Source organism: Apodemus sylvaticus, chromosome 21 (assembly GCF_947179515.1).
Source record: "Apodemus sylvaticus chromosome 21, mApoSyl1.1, whole genome shotgun sequence".
NCBI classification, from domain to species: Eukaryota; Metazoa; Chordata; class Mammalia; order Rodentia; family Muridae; genus Apodemus; species Apodemus sylvaticus.
In genome coordinates, this window is record NC_067492.1 from 9,982,436 (window position 1) to 10,007,727 (window position 25,292).

At 52.3% G+C, this 25,292-nt stretch overlaps 1 protein-coding gene across 2 annotated transcripts; it reads left to right on the plus strand.

Moving 5' to 3' along the window:
* The first annotated feature begins 148 nt into the window (after positions 1-148).
* On the plus strand, positions 149-23,905 carry Slc38a8 (solute carrier family 38 member 8). Of its 2 annotated transcripts, XM_052166522.1 has the most exons (11): positions 149-394; positions 708-946; positions 1,882-2,080; positions 5,356-5,488; positions 7,417-7,518; positions 9,380-9,437; positions 14,146-14,260; positions 15,978-16,125; positions 16,453-16,661; positions 20,872-20,923; positions 22,579-23,905. In XM_052166522.1, exons 2-11 carry the CDS (start codon positions 758-760, stop codon positions 22,670-22,672), a joined length of 1,299 nt encoding a protein of 432 aa, XP_052022482.1. In that variant the 5' UTR covers positions 149-394; positions 708-757; the 3' UTR covers positions 22,673-23,905. The 2 variants fall into 2 exon arrangements, with proteins under 2 accessions (XP_052022482.1, XP_052022483.1); XM_052166523.1 differs by lacking the exon at positions 149-394 and having other exon boundaries at positions 670-946.
* Positions 23,906-25,292: the final 1,387 nt, after the last annotated feature.

Genomic DNA, 25,292 nt, shown 5'->3' on the forward strand with positions numbered 1-25,292 from the left:
GGGCTCTGAAGGAACTGACCCCTGGCCGGCAGTGGGTGGGGTCTGCTTCTGAGGACCCAGATGGATCCCAGCTGAGCTCTGCCCACCAAGCAGCTGACAAAGCCACACCCCAAGGAGGGGCTTTGGCCGACCACAGGAATGTAGACAACCTGATCTGGTGAGAAAGCTCCAAAATTGCACGTTCTTGGGACAGGTGGCCTTGCCTGTCTTCGTCCCTCAGACTGGGATCCTTAACCCAACACATGACCTTAGGGCCCCTCAAGAGCCTGGACCTGTGGAGATAGACTCTCCCTCCACCTGCTTCTCAGGGCTGCAACGTTGCGGCGGAAACACTAAAAGGAGGCCTGAGTTTGAATCTGCTGGCCCAGGCCCGTGGGCCACCTTACTGGGTTTGGTAAGGATTAGGGCTCAGCTCGGGGCACTGTGGGAGCTGAGTGTGGAAACACAGTTGTGGGTGGGAGCTGGGGAGAAACTCTCCACCAGGGGAGGAAGCCAGTGCTTCAGCTAGAAAGGGGAAGGAGAAATAAAACCAGGGTTGCCTCGGAGTTAGAGGGAGGACCGGAGAGAGAGCTTAAGTTACTGGGCCATGTGGGCGAGCATGACCTGCTTTGGAAGCGGAGAGGAAACAGAAGAAGATGGAGGTGGGGGGAGTGAAGAGTACCACTGTTGTCCTGGCTCCTGCTGACCTTGTGACTTTGAGTTTAAAGGATCAGAAGGGAAGGTTCGATGCTAGCCCACTCCCCCAGCTGTCCCAGTCATGGAAGGGCAGAGCAGAGGGAGCCCAGGCCTTCCGGAGAAGCCCCTCCCTGCCGCCGCCCGTCCCTCTCTGTCCTCACTGGGCGCCGTGTTCATCCTCCTGAAGTCGGCTCTGGGCGCCGGCCTGCTCAACTTCCCCTGGGCCTTCTACAAGGCAGGAGGCATGGTGCCCACCTTCCTGGTGGCACTGGTGAGTCAACAGAGGTGTCCGGGGTTGGGGGAGGAGGCAGGTCGGTGATGGCTCTGCCTCTTCCGGGTGGGACCCCTACTATTGCTTCTGCAGAGCTGGCTGTCTTGTGTGTGTGTGTGCTGTCTTGTGGGATCTTAGTCCTGAGCCTTGGCTGGGTGCCAAGCGGCTTGTCTTGGGATGGGTATCCTGGGGCAGTAGAGGCCCTTCCCTTTATGTTTAGCCCATGAAGGAGGGGTGTACAAGATGCTGAGCTTTCAACAGTGGGTACCCAGAGCATCCTGGGGAACTGACAATCCCTGCAGGCCACTCATGTGCGCTGCGGAACGTGTCTGAGCACGGTAGACGCAGGAGGGAGAGATCTGGGATGAATTGTGGGTTCAGAGCCATAGCCTAATTCAATGTGCATGTGAAAATTGTTCATTCTAAATGATGGAGAGGGGCTGGAGAGATGGCTTAGCGGTTAAGAGCACTGACTGCTCTTTGGAAGGTCCTGAGTTCAAATCCCAACAACCACATGGCGGCTCACAACCATCCATAAAGAGATCTAACGCCCTCTTCTGGTGAGTCTGAAGACAGCTACAGTGTACTTACATATAATACATAAATAAATCTTTTAAATAAATAAATAAATAAATGATGGAGAGCGCCCTGGAAGGCCATAAAGAGCCCCAACCCCACAGACTACCAACCCTGCCCTTCTCACAGACAGCCCACCCTGAGCCTGCACCTGAGTGCACCAGGAGGCTTTGTGAAGTTTCTTCTGTCCCGTGGGGCAGAGCTGCCAGGTTCCCAGCTGGCAGCGCCTACCTCCCCTGAAGCTCCCGGGTAGAGCTCACGCACAGCCCTTTGCAGAAGCTTCATGGAGAGGCACTCTTGGGCCACTGGCCTGTGAGTCACCACGCCTCTCAGGTGATGCCCCCTGGTCCCCTCTGCAGGTATCTCTGGTCTTCCTGGTCAGCGGCCTGGTCATCCTGGGCTATGCAGCATCTGTCAGTAGCCAGACCACCTACCAGGGTGTGGTCCGTGAGCTATGTGGCCCCGCCATGGGGCAGCTGTGTGAGGCCTGCTTCCTGATCAACCTGCTCATGATCTCTGTGGCCTTCCTCAGAGTGATCGGGGACCAACTGGAGAAGTGTGAGTTCCTTTCCCGGCATTAGGGTGATCCAGGATACAGGACCTAAAATGACTCTTGGGCCCCCAGTTGGGGAGCAGGACCAGTGAGGAGGTGGAGGACTGACCTGAGGACCCAACATGGTGAGGGAGGGACAATGGCTACAGATGGTATGGCTCATGGAGACAGCCCATTTCACAGAAGGGGAAACTAAGTCAAGTGCCAGAAGACTCTCCTGAGAGCTTCCCAGTAGCACCTTTGATTTGGGCATAGCGAAGACACACGATCATGGCCTCTGGTCCTCTACTGAGGCTTCTCTAAGCGTGGCCGTAGCTGCACCTGGCCTGTCTGTTCACCCTCCTCCTGTTTGCCCCACGCCATGCGTGGGCTTAGAACCTGCTGTGCCTCCCGCCCTGACTCACAGGATGTCTGCACCACCTTGCTTCATTTCCATTTCTTTGTTGTTCAGATCCTCCGGTTCCTGTCTTAATTATATCACAGACGAGACTTTCCTCTGGCACAATTAAGAGATTTAGGGAGTCTTGAGACTCACTTGTGGTCCAGCTCTGGTCAGGCTTGGTGAATGTTCCACGTTGTTCTGTTTTGAAACAGGGTTTCATGTAGCCTAGGCTGGACTACGTAGGATGATCTTAGCTCCTAGTCCCCCATCCCGCCTCTTTTTTAAAAAATATTTTTTAATGTATGTGTGTGTGTGGGGGGGCGTGTGCGTGTGAGTGTGAGTGTGCGTGTGAGTGTGCGTAAGTGTTCAGAGGCCAGAGGTGTCGGATCCCCTGGAGGTGGAGTTACAGGCGATGTGAGCCATCGGATGTAGATGTTGGAAACCAAACTGGACCAAGTGAGGGCCGTGCGTGTCCCTTCCCCCGAGCCCTCTCCCCAGCCCCTTTGCCCCGAGTGCTGTGATGACAGGCTTGTGCCACCATTGCCTGGTTTATGGACTGCTGGGGATGGAATCTAGGACTCCGGCTCCATTCACGGGGCCACATCCCCAGCCTTTTTTTTTTTTCTGAGTTTCGAAGTGCCCTGGTTACCATTGTCTAAGAGCCGGTGTCCAACCTCCAGCTGTGACTTCCAGCCTTGCTTTCGCACCCTTTAGTTCCAGACGCTGCCCCAAGGCTTTTGAAGCCCCGTGATTAGATACATCTTTTATTAATATGAAATATTCTGCTTTATCTCCGGCATGAAGCCTCCCTCTCTATTAATAGACCCGCTGGCTTCAAGATCAGCGTCCATGGGCAGCCCTTCTGTTCTTCCCTGAAGCTAGCTACAGCTCGGGGTGGTAAATGCACTCCTTGAAAACAGCATATGACTGAGTCTTGTGGCTTTTCTTTTTTTTAATTATCTTGACAACCTCAGGCTTTTAATTGGAATCTTTAGGCTTAATTGGACTATATCTGTTGCTAGGGTTAGATGGTAGTCTACTGTGTTGTTGTTCATGTCTTTCTCCCATGCCCTTGCCTGAAGAGGCCCCTGGCTGAGAGGGTTTTAGAACCTCTGACACTGTCCAATACCTAAGAATGTGGAGGATGGACTCTCCAGACCTTTCAGTGAGTAAAATGTTGCACACAGGCAGTAGAAAGAGGAACCCATCTCCCACCTCAGATCCAGGCTGTGGTGAGAAGTCAGAGTCTCCAGGATGGAGCACTGTGCCCAGAGTCCTGACTGAGAGATTGAGCTACCCCAGGTCTCAGTGGACTGACGGAGAGAGAAAGCACACAACGTCTCTTTCTGGTCTGTCACTGGGGATCAGAAAGTTCTTGACATCCCACACTCTTGGAAAGAAGATGCCACAAGTGGTCTGAGAGCATGGGGACAGTCACTGTGTGAGTTAGGTACGCAGGTGACCCCACCGGCGGAGGACTCATGGGCTCTCTAGTCAGTTCAGGTTGATGGAGAAGGAGTTGTCATCGTGCTGATGTAAGGGCGGTGTTTCCTGACTGCAGGTAGCTGAGGAGGTGGGCGAGGGAAGGGTTCGCACCCCACCCTATTCTAAGCCCACCTAGAATCTCTATGGACCCTTCATTACCTGCCTCTTCTTGGTGGCACAGGGGTGAAAGGGAGGCAGCTCTCTGCAGGGTGACCTGGCTGTGGGACCCTTCCTCACCTCACCAGCTGGGGGAGCTGGTCTCCCAAGGCAGTTATTTCTACGTGAGGCCACCTTTGATGAGCTCAGAAAAGGGTTTACTCACAGGACAGTGCCAGCCAGCCAGCCTCCCTCCCGAGCCGAGCCGCTGTCCAGTGGTCACCCTGCCTGTGACTCCCGGTCACTCCAGCCTCTGGCTGTCTGCCACTCCCCTGCTTCCATCCTCCCCCATCTGCTCTCCCTCTCAGTTCACATTAGCCATCTTGCTGGTCCCCTCCCTGGTACTTTCACTGAGAGGCTGTCCCTGCCCTTGAGGCAGGCATGCTCTGTCCTGCAGCGTGTGACCTCACAGCTCTGTCCTGCAGCGTGTGACCTCACGGCAGGTCTCAGTGTGGCTTTTAGGATTGGCAGTGTCCACCTTGGAGAACTCCTGGCTGCCGTGAACAAGGCTGAGCTAGTACGAGGCCCCTAAGTTGAGACAGAAAACCAAGGGGAAGGCTCTAGGCTCTCCAGCAGGCACCTGAGTGGGCTGTTACAGTCCAGGGCCCCCAGACCAGCTCTGTCGTCCGTCAGCCAGGTGCCCGCCATAAGGGTTCTAACCGCCGTCGGTAGAACAGAGGGGCCAGCTGAGCTCCCCCTAAGGTTTACCCTCCAATTGGCAATGTGGGTGAGATTTATGGTCCTCAGACTCCTAGCTTTGGCGTGGGCAGTTACTGAGTAGCTATGCAGAGCTGCAGAAAGAACCGAGAGGCCCATTCTTCACGGAGTGCTTCCAAGTCAGCCTGAAAGGGGCTTTGATCAGTTCTCAGTGCCACAAAAGCTCAGTGTGTGTTTGTTGAGTGACTTCATGGAAAAATGGGGTTCCTTCCTTCAAGGGGGCATGGGATTTCCCCCATTCCATTTCTTTTTTTTTCTTCTTTTCTTTTTTGGATTTGGTTTTTTTTGAGACAGGGTTTCTCTGTCCAGTCCTGGTTGTCCTAGAACTCACTCTGTAGACCAGGCTGGCCTTGAACTCAGAAATCCGCCTGCCTTTGCCTCCCAGAGTGCTGGGATCACAGGTGTGCGCCACCACCGCTGCCCAGCCCCCATCCCATTTCTGATCTCTTTACTCCAGACTGACTTAGTGACTGGTCCACGTGTCTGTGCCCCAGTGTTACTGTGAGAGCCAAGCCTGACTCCCATCCCTGTCTCTCACAGTGTGTGACTCCCTCCTGCCTGACACCCCACAGCCCTGGTATGCAGCCCAGAGTTTCACCCTGCCCCTGATCTCCGTCCTGGTCATCTTTCCCCTGTCAGCACTTCGGGAAATCGCCCTCCAGAAGTACACCAGGTATGGGGGCCTCGTGTCTTCCGGGTAGTCCAGCCGTGTGGCAGGGCCGCACTGTGGAGATAAAGGAGGGTTTATCTGTCAGAGATAAAGGAGGGTTTGCTTCCATTTGAGAAGAAAACTGGAAGTTTTACATGTTCTGTGTACCCATAGTAGAAAATATAACTAAGCCAAGAAATACTGATAGAAAGTTCTTTTAAAAAATAAATTTTAGTACCGGGCCTGGTAGTACATGCCTTTGATTCCCCACTTGGGAGGCAGAGGCAGATGGCTCTCAATGGGTTCAAGGCCAGCCTGGTCTACAAAATGAGTTTAGGACAGACAGAATTATACAGAAAAAAACAACGTGTCTTGACAATCCAAATTAAAAAATAATAATAATAACTTGAGCTGAGCAGTGGTGGTGCATGCCTTTAATCAGGAGGCAGAGGCAGGTAGATCTTGGCGTTCAAGGCCAACCTGGTCTACAAAGAAAGTTCTAAGACAGCTAGGGCTACACAGAGAAACCTTGTTTCAAAAAAAAATAATAATAACAATAATTTTCATTTATTTTCAATAATTTCCTACACGTGTCTGATCATTCCCATGGCCTGCAGCATGTGGCGTAAGAGAGCTCAAGGCAGGACTCAGGGTGGCATTTAGGAGAGTTAGCAGCACCCAGATTCCAGAGCTCCTGGCTGCCATGGGCCAAGTTGAGCTAGCAGGAGGGCCCGAGAGATGCGTCAGAAGTCTGGGGGAGGGGCCCCTGGATGCTGGCATTAAAGGCACATTCCACTACACCCAACTTAAATGCCTTTACAAATATTTTTTTAAAAATTAGCTTACAAAGTAGTTGTCTTCTGTAAGGCGTTTTCACGGGTCCTTAGCTTTGGTTAGAGTTCACACCTTTTCTCTCCTCCCTCCCCTCTTTTCATCCATTTTTTCCTTCCCCCCTTCCTTTCTCCCTCTTGCTCTGGCCCCACTCGCTCTAGCCCATAGGTTCTTTGTTTCTGGTTGTGAGCCACCACGTGGTTGCTGGGATTTGAACTCATGACCTCCAGAAGAGCAGTCTGTGCTCTTAACCGCTGAGCCATCTCTCCAGCCCTCCATCCATGTTTTAACCTTTAACCTCAGTATCACCTCCTACATTTTAATATCCTGTGTGCTCGCCCACTGCCTTCTCCACCAAGGTTCCTGGAACCCGTGTGAGAGAGAAGGAACAGTAGAACTTGCCTGCCTGGGTCTGGGTCAGCTTCCTCACCATGTCTTCCAGTCTCGTCCATTTTCCTGCATGTCCTTGCAGCTGAGTTAAATGCCATCAGAACAGACACATTGTCTTCTGACAGAGGCAGGCTTCCCACACACCCAGCCTTGCATAGGCTATACAGTCAGATGGCACAGTTTTTAGTTCATTTTTGACCTTGAAGCTCCTAGGAATGGAGCCAAAACACCAAGACCCAGTGGCAGACAGACTTGGTCCAAGTTCATGTTCATTGCCTTTCCCTTGTGCATGGATAACATTAGTCTTTGTAACCCCCGAGAGAGCAGAAGCCTCACAGCCCAGTCCCTCCACACCTGCAGGCCACGAGGCTCCTGTGGCCCTCAGGCCACACCAGGCTCCTCTTCCCCTCCCCTGGGGCCAAGCCTGAGGATGTCCTGACTTGAATGTCAAACTTCAGCAGCTGACTGGTGCTCTCTGGTTTAAAGAGAGCTCTCCCAGGTGCTCTCCCCAAGGATGCTAGGACTCCTGGATCCCACACCTCTGAACTCTGGACCAGAGCAGCACTGCACGGCAACCTCCTGGTCCTCCCCGTATGGAGAGGGACTGGTGGCTCTGGAGTAGAGCATCCTAGCTTCCCGCTAGCCAGGGCAGAGCTGGGATGCCGGTGTGGGCATTCACTGGCTGTGTGCCTCTGGTGCAGGGTCTCTGATTCTGCCCCCATGTGTGCCAGCATCCTAGGTACTCTGGCCGCCTGCTACCTTGCTCTGGTCATCACCGTGCAGTACTACCTGTTGCCCCAGGGCCTCATACGCCAGTCTGGTCCTTCGCTGAGGTGAGTCTACGGAAACAGTTTTTCCTGCTTCTCAGCTGGGAATAGGATTCTGGAAATGGAATCCTCTAGGGCTTGTTGCTGAGCCCTGGCCCTTTCCCATGAGGTCCCTCCTGTCTCTGATGTATAATAAAGCCAAGGAAGTTTCTCCTTCAGGAGAGAGAGAAAAAAAAAGACACTGAAGACCACAGCAGCCTGGAGCACTGTTTATATGGAAGCTGACAGGTACCCAGGCTTAGAGAACAGTGGAACTATCGAGCAGCCCTTACTGGGGCTGAGAGTGAGGTAGGGTGTCATGTGGGGACTCAGAGTTGCTCTGAAGACTGTTGTTTTTGCCATGGGTAAACCAGGGCACCCTTGGTATTCTGGGTACAGCGGGCATGGAGTATGGCTTGTTCCTGAAAAGAATTGCCAAGTGAACTATGGGAGTCAGGTGCAGGAATAGGGGCCAGGCAGGATGTCCCAGCCCAACCCGATGCCTCAGACTGGGGAGCATGCCTGGCAGGTGACATGATGTGGTCAGATGCCAGGTGTGTGTGCACCTCTGTTTCTTGGGTCAGGGACAGCTCAGGGCACTTAACTATATAGTCACCGCTCTTGGAATTTTCAGTGATTAAACTGGAGTCCATCCTGTATCGGGACCCACAGTGATGTGGCTGTCCTGGCCAAGGGCTACAAGAAGCAGGGAAATGGGAGACAGAGAATGCCTGTCCCAGATGGTGAAGCCTGAGAGGCAGGGTGAGGTAAAGGCTGAGGCAGAAGGGGTTTGGGGACATCTGCCTGGTCGCTGGTCAGCTGGGTGTGGTTACAGTCTGGGGGAACCAGGCAAGGGGAAGCAGAGATTGTAGGTGACGTGCCAATGTCTGCCTGCGCTGCTGCTCTGTGGAGCTGTGATAACTGGGGTGGGAGGAGTTGAAAGAACCTGGGTAGGGTGGGGTTTTAAGACGGGTGGGTTTCCTGGGGCTCCTGTGACAAACCTCTACAAACCAAGGAGCTCCGACAGTTAGGGGTGTTTCCCCTCACAATGCCGGGATCAGAGATCCGGTTCATATGTTCAATCAGACCGTGGTATAAATGGGTCTGTTGCTTCTGGAGCCTCAGGGAAAGCCTCTTGCTTTTCCTTCCCTCAGCAGGTTCCCACAGTCCTTGAACTGTGGCTGTTCCTCCTCTGAAGGCAGCGTGCTGTAGCTCTGATCTGCTCCCTGGTCATGGCTTCCCCGTCACAGCTGGGCTGGGGGGCTGTGGCCTCGTTAGCCGCAAACTTCCTTTTGCCCCAGGGAATGTGTTTGCAGAGTCCTGGATACTATCAGGACGGGGATGCTTGGAGATCTGTTAACTCTTCCACAGCCCAAAATGCTGCTGGTCATGTTGCTGTGGGCTGTGTATCTCTGTGGGTGTCAGAGACTGGCGTGAAGAGCTGTTTAGCAAACAGGGTCCACCAGACAGAAACCAGAGGAGGGGAGACTCATTCACTGAGGTGATGTGGATACAAGACCCACCAACCTTGCATTTGGGAAGATGTATTGGACAGGGGCTGCATGTGACCTAGAATTCTACAATATTGGGAATAGACAGCCTTTAGAGGGATGTTGGGGGTCTATTTTGCCATTACCTTGCCCCCCACCACCACCACCCTCAACACAGGCAGTGTCATGTCACCAAGTGTCCACAAAGATGTATTTAGAAAGTGCAGCACTGAACCGGCTTCCTTCCGGGCCTGGAGCACGGTCACAGACTCAGCCATTTAAAACACACCCTGCAGCTCCCTGCCGTCATATTTCCCTCATTTCATTTAAAACAGGCACTCTGGAGTTGAAGGTTGTTTCTAGCTCCTTAATGAACACCTGTCCCTGTCTATTCGCAGCCCGTCTCCCTGGACCTCTGTGTTTAGCGTCTTCCCTACCATCTGCTTTGGATTTCAGGTACGTTCAGAATGTGACATTTTCAGGCTTCTGAGCTCTCTGGAGAGCACCCGCTCACACACATACCCTGGAGGGGGGGATGTTGCATGGGGGTGGAGGGAGAAGGCGGACTGCTTGCTCAGGTCTCGGGGCTCCACCTTGCCTATGGGCTATCTTCCAGAGTCTGGGACATCTGGGCCACCTAGAGGGGATGTGGGCTGTCCTTGAGTTTCTCCCCCACACCCAGCATCAGGAGTTATCACGTTGGTTGGGTGTGGGGTCCAGAGAAGGGGCGGGATCTGAAACACGCCTCTCTGTGAGTGATCACAGAACCACCACCAGGCCTGGGGACAGAGCCACCCACATATGCTCGAGTGTATACTTGCAGAATAAAGAGAAGAAAGAACCTACCTTCTGAGGCTTTATTGCCTAGAGGGTATGGGAAGAAGACAGCGGGGCAAGCAACAGGACAGGGGGCCAGACAGGCAGAATTGCTAGTAGATTATTACTGGATCAAAGCCACCATTTTAGTACAACCCTGTAGGTCTCCCCGGCCACTCTTCTGGATTGTCGACTGATTTGGTCCGAGGGAGGGGGGCGGGGGGGAGAGGGCGTGCAGCGCTTGGGGGAAAGGGAAGGGGAACCTGAAAGCCCTGTGCTTCGTCGTATGCAGAATGAATGACCACGCCGGGACCAGCTATCAGGAGACAGATCAACTTTACTTAGAGTGGTTCAAGGCTTGTAAAGTTCTGGGGGACTGAGGGTAGGCACATCCAGGATGGGCAAAGGTCTGGAGGCTCAGGGTACCTGGAAGGCCTCATTAGCATTGGGAAGCATTTCAGGAATCTCTGGTGCTGCCTGAACAAGTTTTATCAGGGGAAAGGAAACTGGTCCTGTAATCTAATCGAGGCCGTGATATTCTTCAGGTAGAGGCATATTGTGGGGGCTTAGAGTTCCCCAGACAAGGTCAGAGAAGGAGAAGCCCCTCTCACGAAGGGAGTCTCCCCATATTGCACCCAGCCTAGAGGCTATCCGGTCATGGTGGACTTTCACCTTAATCAGCAGTTTTCCCACAGAACCCAGCGTAGGGTGAGTGAGGGGCAGCACAGGGATCTGGTGGGGTAGCCTCAAGGCCCTGGTGCCTCCTGCCCTTGCCCTCCCGTTCCGTCCTCTGGCTTCCACTTGCTTTCAGAGCTGTTTTTGATAGGCCCTGCAGCATGGCCACTTCTCAGCCTGTGACAGACTCGCTGCCACTTCTGGGGCTCTGTGACTGGCTCACAAGAAGCTCTCATGTCTGATATTTTGAAAGTGGCATGGGGCTGATGTTTCTCTGAGCTGTTCCCCCAGTGTGGCCTACATGGAGTGGCCAGCAGACCGCGGAAGCCCCCTTCCGAATACTCACAGACCTTGCCTTGACCTCGGCTCCCTCCTAGTGTTCTCCTAGCAACCAAGCTGTCGTTTCCAGGGTTTCCAGGGCTACTGTGCTTGGGGAGCAGGGAGGACAGCATGTGGGGGTGGGGTGGGGGTGGGGCACAGGCCAGGGGTGGATGAAAGATCCAGGAATGGAGGAGATGCAGGAAAAGGAAGGCTGCTTGGGGCTGTGAGGAAATAAAGGCAGCCAGGCTCATGACTGTCAGGACTTCTGACAGGATCCAAACACACCACCTTTCTCTGAACACCTTTAAAAGTAGGCACCTTGCATCCCAGCCTGAACTGGATCAGTACAAGGCTTGGAAATCGGGGGGCTAGAGACTATGTCTTCAGTCATCCTGGCCATCCGGCACCCCTGGTTCTGTTTTAAACAGACTTACTGAGGGTCGGTTCACCTCATACAACTGACCTCCTCCTCCTCTTCCTCCTCCTCTTCCTTTTCTTATTCCTCTTCTTCCTACTTCCTCTTCCTTTTCTTCCTCCCCTTCCTCTTCTTTCTCTTCTTCCTCCCCCTCCTTTTCTTCTTCCTCTTCCTCCCCTCCTCCTCCTCTTTTCTTCCTCCTCCTCTTCCTCTTCTTCCTTCTCTTCCTCCTTTTCCTTTCTCTTCTTCCTTCTGTTTTTCCTTTTCTTCCTCCTCTTCTTCCTCCTCCTTTCTTCTCTTCCTCTTCCTTCTCTTCTCCCTTCCCTTCCTCCTCTTCTTTCTCCTCCCCCTCTTCTTCTTGCTCCTCCTCTCCCCAGCATGGCTCCTCTGTCGGAGGATCTTCCCACCCGGGGACATCTGTGGTCCTCCCTGTGCAATACTTCCCTCTTGTCGCCTGGGCCTTGGATATCACTGCACACCTCATTTCTTCTGGTTTTGTTTTTCGTTTCTTTGGTTGCTTTTAGTTTTCCAACACGGGGTTTCCCTGTGTCGCCCTGGCTGTCCTGGAACTCGCGCTCTGTAGACCAGGCCAGCCTCACACTCAGAGATCCTCCTGACTCTGCCTCCCAAGTGCAGGTTTAAAGGTGTGTGCTACCCTTTTAAAAGCCAAGTGACATTCGATTCTATGGACTGAGGCTATCACACTATTTGGCTCATGTGTCCCCTCTTCTGGGGATTCTGGGGAGTCTTACTCCACTTTCTGTCCCCAGATGCTGTCTTCAGATAGACACATAGAGAAGGCAAGCTCCCAGATGTGTCTGTGCCCCTGAACATATCCATGTTGTGTTGGGGTTTGGCTGCATTGCAACCTGCAGAGCTGAGGAGATGGGTCCCTCAAACAGGGCACTGTCTCTGGTTCCCTAAAGCATAACCTATGACAGGGCCAAGATGCAGGGTCTCTTAAGGAGTCCCAGGGGTGTTAAGTGGCCCTACAGGGTCCATTGTCTGTGCTGAGAGGTACGCAGGGCAAGCACAGAAGTGCTGCTAGACACAGGAGGAAGGCCCACCCCGAGGCCCACACTATCAGCCAGGGATCTGGCACAGCCACCAATGCCTGGCTGAGCGTGCCTCCTTCCCAGGGCCTCAAAGATGCCCAGGGCAGATGGTGAGGGTGCACCACTGCCCCAGGTTTGTGGGTCAGGGTTAGTGTGTCTGTGCTGTACCTGGGTTGGGCCAGGAAGAAGGCGGCTTATGTTCAGCCACATTGTCCCCGTGCTCCAGGGCCCCTGGGAGCACTGTGGTCCCTCCCTCTCACACCAAGTAGGAACCAAGCATGGGCTATGGGAGGGCTGGTGGAACTGGTGACTCGTTTCTTGGCCTTTGACCACCAGTGGAGTCAAGAGACTTAGTGTGTTTTCCAGGCATGGTTCTGAGCTGGGCGTGGTGACTTTATAGCTGACAGAGGCTGAAGAGACAGAGTCAGGGACACTCGTGGTGAGGGCTGGGGCCATGCAGGAGGAAAGAACTCCGGGATGAGGGCAAGGATATGACGATGGTAGGTAGGTAAGAGGGATGCATCCTGACCTACATCTCTACCCTGTGGGCTCCTTAGGGTCCCTCGCCTGCTTGTGAGATACCAGGGCCAGGGCCGTGCCAGGTGAGGAAAGCCAAATTATAATGGCTGTGACTACGTCATCATGATATAGCATATAACTTTAACATTACTTGCTTTCGTATTATTGTGTAAGCGTGCGTGCGTGCTTATCTGTGATGATGAATGTTTAGAGGTCAAAGGACAACTTGTGGGTTCTGGGAATCAGCTCAGGGCAACAGACTTGACCGTAGGCTCCTACCTGTTCTGAGCCACCTTGCTGACCCAGAACTTGTTTCTGTTTGAAGTGTCAATCACGAAGGTGGGGTGTTCCCACACAGTCACCCTAGAGGGCTTTCACCACCTTCTCCATCCTGACACCCACTCCTCCCTCTGCCGCCCTGGCCTCTGTTGTTTATTACAGATGCGGGGTCCCAGCAGCTTGATGGTGCCCCAGAGGTGTCTGGATCTATTTTGGGTTTTTAACATGTATGGGAATCCAGCAGTCCAGGCAGAGATTGCTGCTTGATGCCCTCCAACATACAGGACGGCCCTCACTGCAGGAACGATCCCTTCTCCAAGTATCAATAACATCACCGATGCTAGGACCCCCCCCCCGTTATGATTATAAAAAGATAAAGGGATATTAAGATAAAGGGCTACTCTAGGGGGGTGTGGTGAGGTGTGGGAAAGGGGGTGCCTCAGCGGGTCCATGCTGAGGCATCCCTTCCCCCTGAGGGATTAGCCACAGGATGACAGTATAGTTTAGAATAGAGTTTATTCAGGGCATGGAGAGGGGGATTAAGAAGGTAGTAGAGGCTGAGAAAGGCAAAGAGAAGGAGAGAGTAGAGAAGTAGAGGCTGGCCATGACTTCGTGGAGGGAGGGGGGAAGGGAAGGGGGAGAGAGAAGAGCCCTAGAGGGCAAGAGAGAGGCAGGCAGGAAACAGGAGTAAGAGAGTAAGAGAGGGAGGAGGGGACAAGCAGCCGCCTTATAGTGGTTCAGGCCTACCTGGTTGTTGCTAGGTAACTGTTGGGTGGAGCTTAGACAGAATCCTAATATTCCCGACCCTGCTGTCGATATTTGTCTTGTGATCTGAACTTCAGGCCTCTCCCTTGCTTAACATCTTTCCTTCAGCCTTGTGTTGTTTTATGAAATTCTTCTGCACTGAAATGGGGGAGAGGGGGCATCAAGGGCAGTCCTTTTGAGAGCTGTCTAATACTCCACTCGTCGAGTGTTCTGACATTTGCCTATGCTGTTAGTGGACACTCAGGCACTTCCCGGACTTGGGGATTAGCACCTCCCCAGCCATCCTTGGAGGGTCTAAGCCGCAGGCTCTCTCCTCTAGTGTCACGAGGCGGCGGTCTCCATCTACTGCAGCATGCGGAATCAGAGCCTCTCCCACTGGACCCTGGTCTCTGTGCTGTCCTTGCTGGCCTGCTGCCTTGTCTACGCACTGACAGGTAGGGCCTGAGGGGGCGCCCCAGAGGGGAGGGGAGTGGTCATGGGAGTAAATGGGGCAAAGGGTTTAGAGAGCCCATCCTGTGGGCAGGATGCTTTGGGCTGTCAACACCTTTGCTCATTAATTCTTGGTATCCTGTAGGAAAAAGTTGCAGATGGGGAAACTGAGGATCAGGGGAGCTTCCATGGCTTTCCCCTGATCTCAGAGTTCGATATGCAAATCTACGCCAAGCTAGTGTCCCAAAGCCTCCATTCTCACGTGGGGCGCCTCCCCTGCTGTTCTGAGGTGTGCTTGTATTTGGGAAGTGGCTTGCACACATGCATGGATTCTGAGTGCCCACACACTTCGTGAGGTCGGCAGAGGTCCTCAGGGGTGGTAAACACGTGACCCAGAGCGTGGCCATGAGAGGCCCAAGGTCAACAGTGTGTATGAATTCAGACTTGGGTCTCCGTACAGCTGACTTTTAGTGGCTACTGATGTGTTTAGAAAAAGATAAAGAGAGAAAGAATGTGTTCTATGGGTGAGGTGTGGGGGAAGGGGGTGTCTCAGTGGGCCCACACAGAGGCATCCCTTCCTCCTGAGGGACCAGCTATAGAATAGAGTTTATTCAGGGCATGAGGAGGGGAGTTAAGGGGGGTAGTAGAGGTAGAGAAAGGCAGAGAGAGAGAGAGAGAAAGAGAGAGAGAGAGAGAGAGAGAGAGAGAGAGAGAGAGAGAAGGGAGGAGGGAGGAGGGAGGAGGGGAGAGGAGAGAGGGGAGGAGAGAAAAGAAGTAGAGGCTGGTCATGACCACATGGAGAGATGGGGAAGGGAATGGGAAGGGAGGAGGGAAGGGAGGAGGGAAGGGAGGAGGGAAGAGCCCAAGAGACAAGAGAGAAACAAGAAAAAAATGAGAGATGAAGGAGGGGGCAAGAAGCCCCTTTTATAGTGGGTCAGGCCTGCCTGGCTGTTGCCAGGTAACTGTGGGGTGGAGCTTAGACAGAATGCTAGCAGCACTGTCTGATGGCCTTCCCTGCTTTCATCTATTGGGGCCTCCTACTTGGAAGGCTCTGGGCTGTGTGAAGCAGCTATGCAGTCTTAGACTCCTACGGTCACCTGAGGGACTTGACAGGAACCTTTTCCCCAGCCAGCGAGGGAATCTGTCATTCTGCCACCCCAGGCTCTAAAGGCTGTGACTGCATTATCTCCTCCAGATGTCCCTAGTCTCAGGGTCAGTAGGATCACGGGATTTCCTAGATAGGCCCTTAAGTGACACCTACATGCTTAGGCCAGAGATAACATCCCAGGACAGGACAAGGGACCTGAGTGACAAGTGGTATGGTGCTGTGGGAAGGAGCTAGCTAGCTCTCTGCCCAGGCTAGCTGTGTGACTGTGGACAATCACGGATAGTCTAGGCCTTAGCTTTCCCATCCGGAAGGTGAATGTGCTACCAGCTGCTACCTTGGCTGCTCTTGCCTGGAGCTAGGTGACAACGTGGGTGCCCACATGTCTATTTCCCAGGGCTCTGGGTGCTTCTCGTCAATGATCCTCACCCTGGCCCCAGCCATCAGCAACCAACCAGTCTGCAGGAGTTTAGGATGCAGAGTAAGGAACCCTTCCAGAACCTTCCAACGATACCAAAGGATATCCTCAGGGTATTCCGGAGGGGTCTCCGGATGGGGGAGTGTATGGAGGGGGAATCTTCTCATTGCAGACGCATGCCCGTCTTCCCCACCTGCAGGGGTTTATGGCTTCCTGACCTTCGGGACCGATGTTTCTGCCGATATCTTAATGTCCTACCCGGGCAATGACACGGCCATCGTCGTAGCACGCATTCTCTTTGCGGTCTCCATTGTGACTGTGTACCCCATTGTGCTGTTCCTGGGGAGGTGCGTCTGTTGGGGTGCACCATGGGTTGTGTTCTCTGTGTGTAGGGTGTGTAAGTGCGCACAGTGGGGCTGACGTCACCTCCAGTGGACAGAGTGAGGGACACGGGCACGGCGAGTTTAGGTGTTGCCCAGAAAGTAAGCATCGGAACTGGGCCAGGAGGGACCTTGTCTTCTCTACCCTTACCCCACAGACCCCGAGGCTGAGGGGTGCCCGGGGGAACACACAGCTGGCTGGGTGTGGAGCAGACCCTGCCGCGTGCAGCGGCGTTCTCGGAAGGCAGGAGGTCGGCAGCCACAGACCGAGCACTGGTATCTGTGTAACTACAGGTCTGTGATGCAGGACTTTTGGAAAAAGAGCCCCTGGGCAGCACGGGGCCCCCCAGTGCTGGCTGATCCCTCAGGGCCTTGGGTCCGGCTGCCACTGACCTCCCTGTGGGTGGCAGTGACACTCGCCATGGCTCTGTTCCTTCCGGACCTCAGCGAGATCATTAGCATCATCGGTGGCATCAGTTCCTTCTTCATCTTCATCTTCCCAGGTGAGTGGAGGCTGACCCCCAGCCTCCGGCCTTCATCCAGCAAGAGGCCTTGGTCTACAACAGTGGTTCTCAGCCTGTGGGTGGAGACCTGTTTGGCAACCAAAAATATTTACATTAGGATTCATGGCAGTAGAAAAATTACTATTGTGAGTTGGGGGTCACCACAGCACAAACTGGCTTAAAGGGTCGCAGAACCGGGAAGGTTGAGGACCACTGCTCTTCAGGGTCTGGAGGTGGGACCCTTGTGGGATGAGGGCCTGGGTTACGGAGCCAGGTATGGGCCAGGATTTCCAGACCTTTCCTGGTTAAGTGGCTCTACAACCTTAGATGGATGTACTATGTCGTCCCATCCCACAAACGGGAAGACAGAGGCTCAGGTACCAGGGCACACCTGGCCTGTGGCAGAATGGACAGGCTATCTCCTGGTCCATTGTCAGTGCCTCCCACTGTACGGATGGATGGTTTGGTCATTTTTAAATACCGTCTGTGTGAAACTTGTAAGGCCCACCGTGCAAAAGAACATTCCATGAGAGTCTTCTTGGCCTCGCAGACTTGGAAGGTAGGTACCGTGCTCTGCAGTGAGGCTTTCTGAGGAAGCCTTCCCAGAAGCCTTCCTTCCCAGAAGCCTTCCTTCCCAGAAGCCTCCCTTCACAGTGTCCATGAGCTGAGGTGGTAAGTTCCAGAAGCTATGGCCCGTGTATTTTCCAGATGGGAAACCCAGCAGGGGTAAGACTGGAGAAACGTGTCAGAGAAGTCGTCAGGCTTCAGCATACAATAGGGGCCTGGGCGCACAGTAGGTGCGCAGCACACAGTAGGTGCGCAGCACACAGTAGGACTTCTATGCGTAGACTATACGATTCTGCTATGGGAAGATCTGTACTAGGCAGATATTGAACTTGGGGGATCATGGCCAGAAGTTCTTGGTGCCCAACAACCCAGGTTGTCTCTGGGACAATCACAGCACCACAGGGTGTGGCTCCTCTGTCTGCAAGTAGAAGCCAGGTGGGAGACTGTCACTGTTCACCCTGCTTTGGGGTACAGTTTGATGATTTCATGACGCCTGCCTCTTTCGATGCCCTGGTCTGAGACTACCTCTTTTCTTTTTTTTTCTTTTTTCTTTTTTCTTTTTTCTTTTTTCTTTTTTTTTTTTTTTTTGTTTTTTGTTTTTTGGTTTTTTGGATTTGGTTTTTTTCGAGACAGGGTTTCTCTGTGTAGCCCTGGCTGTCCTGGAACTCACTCTGTAGACCAGGCTGGCCTCAAACTCAGAAATTCACCTGCCTCTGCCTCCCAGAGTGCTGGGATTACAGTGTGCACCACCACCGCCCAGCTGAGGCTACCTCTTTTGACTGTGGCTCAGGTCCCAGGGAAGCCTTTCAAAGCTGCAGCTCAAGTGAACTGCCTGGGGACAGTCAGCGTGGGAGCAGCTGCGTGGGAGCTCCAGGCAGAGCTGGCAGGCTCTGAAGCTGGACAGAACTAATGCAGTGCTGGAGGAGGAACCCAGGGCTGCATGCCGGGCCAGTGCAACCGGCTAATGCACAGTCTCAGATACGCTATACTGTGTGTGTGTGTGTGTGTGTGTGTGTGTGTGTGTGTATGTGCAGATAATGCACAGTCTCAGATATGCTATACTGTGTGTGTGTGTGTGCAGATAATGCACAGTCTCAGATACGCTATACTGTGTGTGTGTGTGTGTACAGATAATGCACAGTCTCAGATACGCTATACTGTGTGTGTGTGTGCAGATAATGTACAGTCTCAGATACACTATACTGTGTGTGTGCACGCACGTGTGTGTGTGTGTGTGTGTGTGTGTGTGTGTGCAGATAATGCAGTCTCAGATACATTATACTGTGTGTGTACGCATGTGTGTGTATGTACAGATAATGCACAGACTCAGATATACTGTAGTGTGTGTGTGTGTGTGTGTGTGTGTGTGTGTGTGTGTATGCAGCAAATGCAGTCTCAGATATACTATGTGTGGATGCATGTGTGTATGTATAATTGTGTATGTGTTTGTGTGTATATATATGTGTGTATGAGTATCTGTGTATGTATGTGTGTGTACATGTTTGTATGTGTGTAGATGTATATGTGTATGCATGTATGTATGTAGATGTGTATGCATGTGTGCATGTATATGTGCATGTATGTATGTATGCATGTATATGCATGTATATGTGTATGTGTGTATGTGTGCGTGTGTATGTATTATGTATTATGCATGCATGTATGTATGTGTATGCATGTATATGTATGTGTGTATGTGTGTATGTATGTATATGCATGTGTATGTGTGCATGTGTGCATGTGTATGTGTGTGTCTTAGTCAGGGTTTCTATTCCTGCACAAACATCATGACCAAGAAGCAAGTTGGGGAGGAAAGGGTTTATTGAGCTTACACTTCCACATTGCAGTTCATCACTAAAGGAAGTCAGGACTGGAACTCATGCAGGTCAGGAAGCAGGAGCTGATGCAGAGGCCATGGAGGGATGTTTCTTACTGGTTTGCTTCCCCTGGTTTGCTCAGCCTGCTCTTATAGAACCCAAGAGCACCAGCCCAAAGGTGGTACCACCCACAAGGGGCCCTCCCCACTTGATCACTAATTGAGAAAATGCCCCACAGCTGGATCTCATGGAGGCACTTCCCCAACTGAAACTCTTTTCTCTGTGATAACTCCAGCCTGTGTCAAGTTGACACACAAAACTAGCCAGTACAGTGTGTATGTATGTATTGTGTATTATGCATGTATGTGTGTATATGTATTATGTGTGTATGCATGCATGTATATATGTATATGCATGTGTATGTGCATGCATGTGTGTATGTATGTGTGTATATGCATTATGTGTATATGCATTATGTGTATATGCATGTATTATGCATATGCATATGCCCATATGTATGTATGGGCATGTGTGTATATGCATGCATGTGTGTATGTATACATGTATGTATGTATCTGTATGTGTGTATGCATGCATGTGTATGCATGTATGTGTGTATGTATGCATATGTGCATGTATGCATGTGTGTATGTATATATATGTGTGTATGTGTGTATGTGTGTATGTGCATGTATGCATGTGTGTATGCATGCATGTGTGCATGTATACATGTATGCATGTATCTGTGTGTATGCATGTATGTGTATGCATGTATGTCTGTATATATGTGTATGTGCATGTATGTGTGTATACATGTATGTATATGTATGTGTGTATATATGTGCATGTATGCATGTGTGTATATGCATGTATGTGTGTACATGTATGTATGCATGTATATGTGTGTATGTGTGGGAAGGGCTAGAGGCAGCAGACAATCTGAGGTATTAATCCTCAGGCACCCAGACAGGGTCTCTCATTGCTGTGGAACTCACCATGGAGACTAGGCTGCCAGCAACCTGCCTAGGCCACACTCCTGCCCCCGCCCCCTTTGCATATAATGTATGCATGGATGCATGCGCATATGTGTGAGTGCATGCAAGTGGAGGTCCCAGATTGACACCGGCTGCTTCATCAATTGCTCTGCCCTACAGCACTTGCTGAACCTGAAGCCTGCCGCCTCAGCTGCTCCCACAGCCCCTGTGCAGCCATGGGGCCGCCTCAGCACCAGGTCCTGAATTCCTGGGGAGCTGAGCTATGGTCTTCATGCTTGCCTTGCAAATGCGATACCCACTGAGCTATCTCCCCAGCCTCTAAACATATTAAAAAACAAAGAAGGAGGAAGCAGAGGAGGAGAAAGAGAAGGAGGAGGAAGAGAAGGGAGTAGAAGAGGAGAGGGGGAGGGAGAGGAAGTTGAACAATAGCAGCTCTTGTCTGTCATCCCAACAGATAGCCTGAGATGAGCTGGAGAATCCCAGGCCAGTCCGGGCTATGTAGCAAGATTATCTGAAAGAAGGGAAAGAAAAGGAACTAGAGGTGGCTACAGTCCACAGGTGCATCCCAGGCCTGGGTATCAACCAAGTTCCTGCCCCTGGAAGGCGGAGGCCTGAGAGGCGATGCTGTTCGGCCAAGTCATTTTAGGGGTGTTTAGCTGGGGCCTTCATTGGCTTCACTAACTCCAGGCTGGCCCCCTAACCACTGGGCAATACCACCTTTCCAGGTATGCCAGTCTTCCATTGGGGCCCTGAGGTCTGTGGGACACTGGCGCTCTCGGCACCCCCAGCTCAGTAAGGGATAGCCAAGGTGACCTCACGCCTCCTTTGCAGGTTTGTGTCTCATCTGTGCTGTGGACACGGAGCCCATGGGACCAAGAGTCAAGTGAGTGTGCGCAAGATGAGGGTGACAACGTGACTGTATGGAGAGGCTGGGAGCTTGAATGGTGTGTTCTCGGGGCCTGGGAAACTATAGGTGGTGGGTGTGGCCCGGTGGTGGGTGTGGCCCGCATGAGAACCGCACAGCTCTCCAGCCGCCTTCACCAGTGTGCCTGGGGGCTCTGAAGGTGGATTGAGATCAGCTAATGGCAGGCCTGCTTTGTGGCTCTCAAGCCTCTCCCAACTCAACCCCTTAGGAAGACACTTGATCATGGACCCAGGCCCCATACCCTGCAGTCATACCTCAGACCCTAGGACCCTGCTGGAGAAGGCCCTGCTCCCATGTAAGGATGCAGTGTGAGGTACCACTGAGCCCATTTCGGATGCCCCTGGCTCGCATAGCCATGGGTGTGGGTACCTGCCCCAGGCCTGTGACCCCATCCTTCAGCCATGGTAAGCCCCAAGGTCTGTTTTTCCAGGGGAGAAGCTATGGACCATGGACCCCTCTTGTCCTGACAGGAATTGCTTTGTGCTTCTCTTTGCTAACTGACTTCTCTCTACTGGAGGGTTCCCTGGAGCAGCAAGATTCCCAGGAATCTTGGCATGGCCAAGCTCGTTATAGATTATTCCTGGGCTTTCAAGATGGTTTTCTGAAACTGCCCTGTGTCCTTCCCACCTGTGGGCCAGTGGCTTTGTGTCCTGTGGTCTTCTGGGGATGCTAATGCTGTTCAGTCAGAGCTGTCCATCTCCGGTGACGGGTTTTCCTGGCCCTGGTTAATCCTACAGTGATGTCTCTGGAGGCCCTGCCACTTGCTGGTCCATTGATCACCAATTAAGAAAATGTCCTACAGGCTTGCCGACAGCCTCATGGATCTTATGCAGACGTTTTCTGGATTGAGGTTCTTTCTCTAAGTGACTGTAGAAATCCTGGTTGCCCCACATTTCTCCGGTCCTATACCCTAACCGGCTCCTTTTCTGATTGTGTGTGGCTCAGGGCCTCAGGTATCTTCCTCACTGTTCCAGTACATGCTGTGTGGAAGAAGGTTTAAAGTTGTTCCTCCCCTGCCTCATTTCTTTTCTTTGATAAAGGAGGGATGAGGCAACACAGGGAGAGATGTTCTTCCTCCCCACCACCCCCGATATCCCCCTGATAAAAGAGAAAGAGGATGTCCCACTTAGAGTAACCGTTGCTTTTGCTGTGATGAATCGTGACCAAAAGCAACATGGAGAGGAAAGTTTATGCTCCCATAACATAATCCATCACTGAAACAAGTCAGGACAGGAACTCAAGTAAGGCAGGAACCTGGAGGCAGGAGCTGATGCGGAGGCTGTGGAGGGTGCTGCTGACTGGCTTGCTTGGCCTGCTTTCTCATGGATCCCAGGGCCACCAGCCTAGGGATGGAACCACCCAAAGTGCATCGACCAGAACCTCTCCCACCAACCAGCAATTAAGAAAATGCCCAACATGTTTACCCACGCCCAGTCTTATGGAGGCATTTTCCCAATTGAGGTCACCTCCTCTCAGATGATTTTAGCTTGTGCCAAGTTGACAAAGCTCTCCAGCACAGGGAATCTGACCTATCGCAATGGCATGCCTGGCCTGCTAGCACTACCTAGCCGTGTATACTGTCAGCCACACAACCCAGGTGTGTTGCTTTGTAGGTGCTGCCTGGAGGCCTGGGGCATCCTCTCCGTGCTGGTGGGCACTTTCATCTTTGGGCAGAGCACAGCTGTGGCTATGGTGGAGCTGCTCTGATGTGGACTGACACACTCACACCTGCATCTGGCCCGAAGACCCCTGGAGGTTCTTGCCGTCCCAAAGGTGCCGCTCTGTCTATTGAGCTCTGCTCCTCCCACGACTCACGGGACCCTGGTGAGGAAGGACAGACTTCTGTGACAAGTTACTGCCACATGGTGACTCAGGACAATAGAAGGCCTTGCTACTGAAAACTGGAGTGTGGGCTAGAGAATGGTGGGTCATGCTGCTTCAGAAGGTTCTGGAATGTTCCTTCCACTGTCCTCCTCTGGTGGTGGCAGGAGCTCCTTAGTGTCCCTGGCTTATAGATGTATCACCGTAGTCACAGGGTCGACACTGGCCCTGTGCGTCCTTTCCCAAGCAGGATGCCAGCTACCCAGTCTAGGGTAGCCCATCTCAAGTTAGTGAGAACTTGTCTGCACTGGCTTATGTCTAAAGATGTGTGTCTTAGTTACTGTTCTGTTGCTGTGAAGAGACACATAATCAAGGCAACTCTTAGAAGAGTTCATTGGGGGCTCACAGTTTCAGAGGGTTAGAGTCCCTGACCATCGTGGCAGGGAGCACAGCAGCAGGCAGGGAGCACGGCAGCAGGCAGGGAGCACGGCAGCAGGCAGGCAGGCGTGGTGCTATAGCAGTAGCTGAGCATTTGCATCTTCATCTGCAAGCACGAGGCAGAGAGTGCGCACTGGAAATGGTGCAGACTTTTGAAATCTCAGAGCCCAGTTCCAGCGACACACCTCATTCAGCAAGACCACACCTCCTAATCCTTCCCAAACAGTTGAGACCAACCATTCAAACATGTGAACCTGTGGGGGCCATTTTCATTCAAATCACCATAGTCCACTCCCTAGTCCCCAGAGGCATGTAGCTACGTCGTAATGCAACATGCATTCAGTCCAACTCTGAAAGATCCCATTGTTGGAGTCTGACTTAAGGTTATGTGAGGATACGATGCATCTGAGACACAAGTGTAAGAACTAATGATGCTGCCTCTCAGGAAGTAATTTTGGAATGCCCACAAATGTGGGAGGGAACACAGAAACCCTTGTGACCTTCCTCAGTTTCTACAAAATAGTCAACCATATCACCTCAAGAAGTTTTTCTGAAGACAAATAATATTGTCATGCTTTATGTAAACCTGAATATGCCAGGCTGCGAAGCAGGCCTCTCTGCAACTGCCACCTCCTAACTCTGCTATCAAAGGAGCTACAATAATAAAATGAGTCTTGTTGTGCATGCAAATCGCTCTGGACTGCCTCCAATCCCCTGGTGTCCTTGTGTCTGTCTGTCCAGACAAACTCTCCTACCCATGTTCTTTTAGAGGCTCAACAGTTTAAAATTCAAAGTTTCTTCTGAGGCTCAGGACAATCTCTTATGTATGTACTTCAAGGTACAATGGCACGGAATACACATTCCAAAATACACACGGAAGGAAGGAAAAGGGACGAAGGAAGACACTGCACTAAAGCGAGACTGAAACCCATCAGGGCAATTCTGTAACTCCATGTCTGATGTCAAAAGGCTTAGGCGGCTCTATCCTTCCAGCTTTGCCAACTGCCACATCCCCCTCCCCTTGCTCTCTCTGATCAGACTGGTCCCACGCCCAGCATGCCACTCCCCCCGGTAGGCACCCATGGCCCTGGGTCTCCAACACAACCCAGGTTTCACTTTCACAGCCTCATGCAACAGCCTCTCAGGACTTCCATGCAGAAACTCCCGTGCCTGCCACACACCTGGCCCCAGCATCCTTTCCGCAGGAGAAGATTCCACCCATATATTTGCTCCTGTATCCTTTATGATTCTAAAGCCAGAACCACACTGATGCTGCTGCCTGCTTGGGATGGAGCCTGGCCCAGCTCTGTGGATCACGTTTGCATAATCTTTGATAAGTTGTTGCTCTGTAGGAGCAGAGAACCGCAGAATTATCTGGGTGGGGTACAACCTCACCCTAAGGGTACAACATCCTCTCCTTTTCTCTTTCAGCTCACATCGCAGCTCTAACTTGGGATTTCCTGGTGTTCTTTTCTCTTCAGACTTTTTATTTCTTTTTGTCCAGTTTGCTCTTTTTCATTGTAGACCTGCCTACGATCAGATCACTTGTAGCCACACGACAGACTCAGTACTGGGCTGTCTTGAAATCTTCATCCAAAACTTCAATTTAGCCTCCAGCATATTCTTACCTTGTTTTTGGGGGGAGCTACGCGTGCCAGGGGAAGGTAAGGGGGAGCCTGGCTGTTCCTTGGGCCCGAGTGCTTCCTGGTACAGCTGGGGTACGATCCTTTTCTCCAGTTCGGTGGAATCTCTGTGCCAGGCTCTTCCTATTTGTGCCATGTTTTGTGTCTGGGACCTCATGAAGCTGGTGTAACCAGTGTGTGGTTTGATATCCCCACCACCACCTGTTCGCAGGCATGGAGTTTCAATATAGAGAGGCAGTTCATGCACTGTAAGACTCACCCTTTGAAGACATGCTGACCTTAGTAGTTCAGCATACTCAGAATTCAGCCTCTGTCACAGCCCAATTCCAGTGAGCATGTTTGCCCACCTCCAAAAGACTCCTGAGCCCTTTAGTGCTCCCTTTAGTGCTCACTCCTCCACCTCGCAGCGGTGCTGGGGGGGGGGG

Coding starts and splice junctions, on each gene's coding strand:
- Slc38a8 (XM_052166522.1), top strand. CDS start 758: ATGGAAGGGCAGAGCAGAGGGAGCCCAGGCCTTCCGGAGAAGCCCCTC. Junction 5,489..7,416: donor GCCCTCCAGAAGTACACCAG/GTATGGGGGCCT, acceptor CATGTGTGCCAG/CATCCTAGGTACTCTGGCCG. Junction 16,126..16,452: donor ATTGTGCTGTTCCTGGGGAG/GTGCGTCTGTTG, acceptor GTGTAACTACAG/GTCTGTGATGCAGGACTTTT.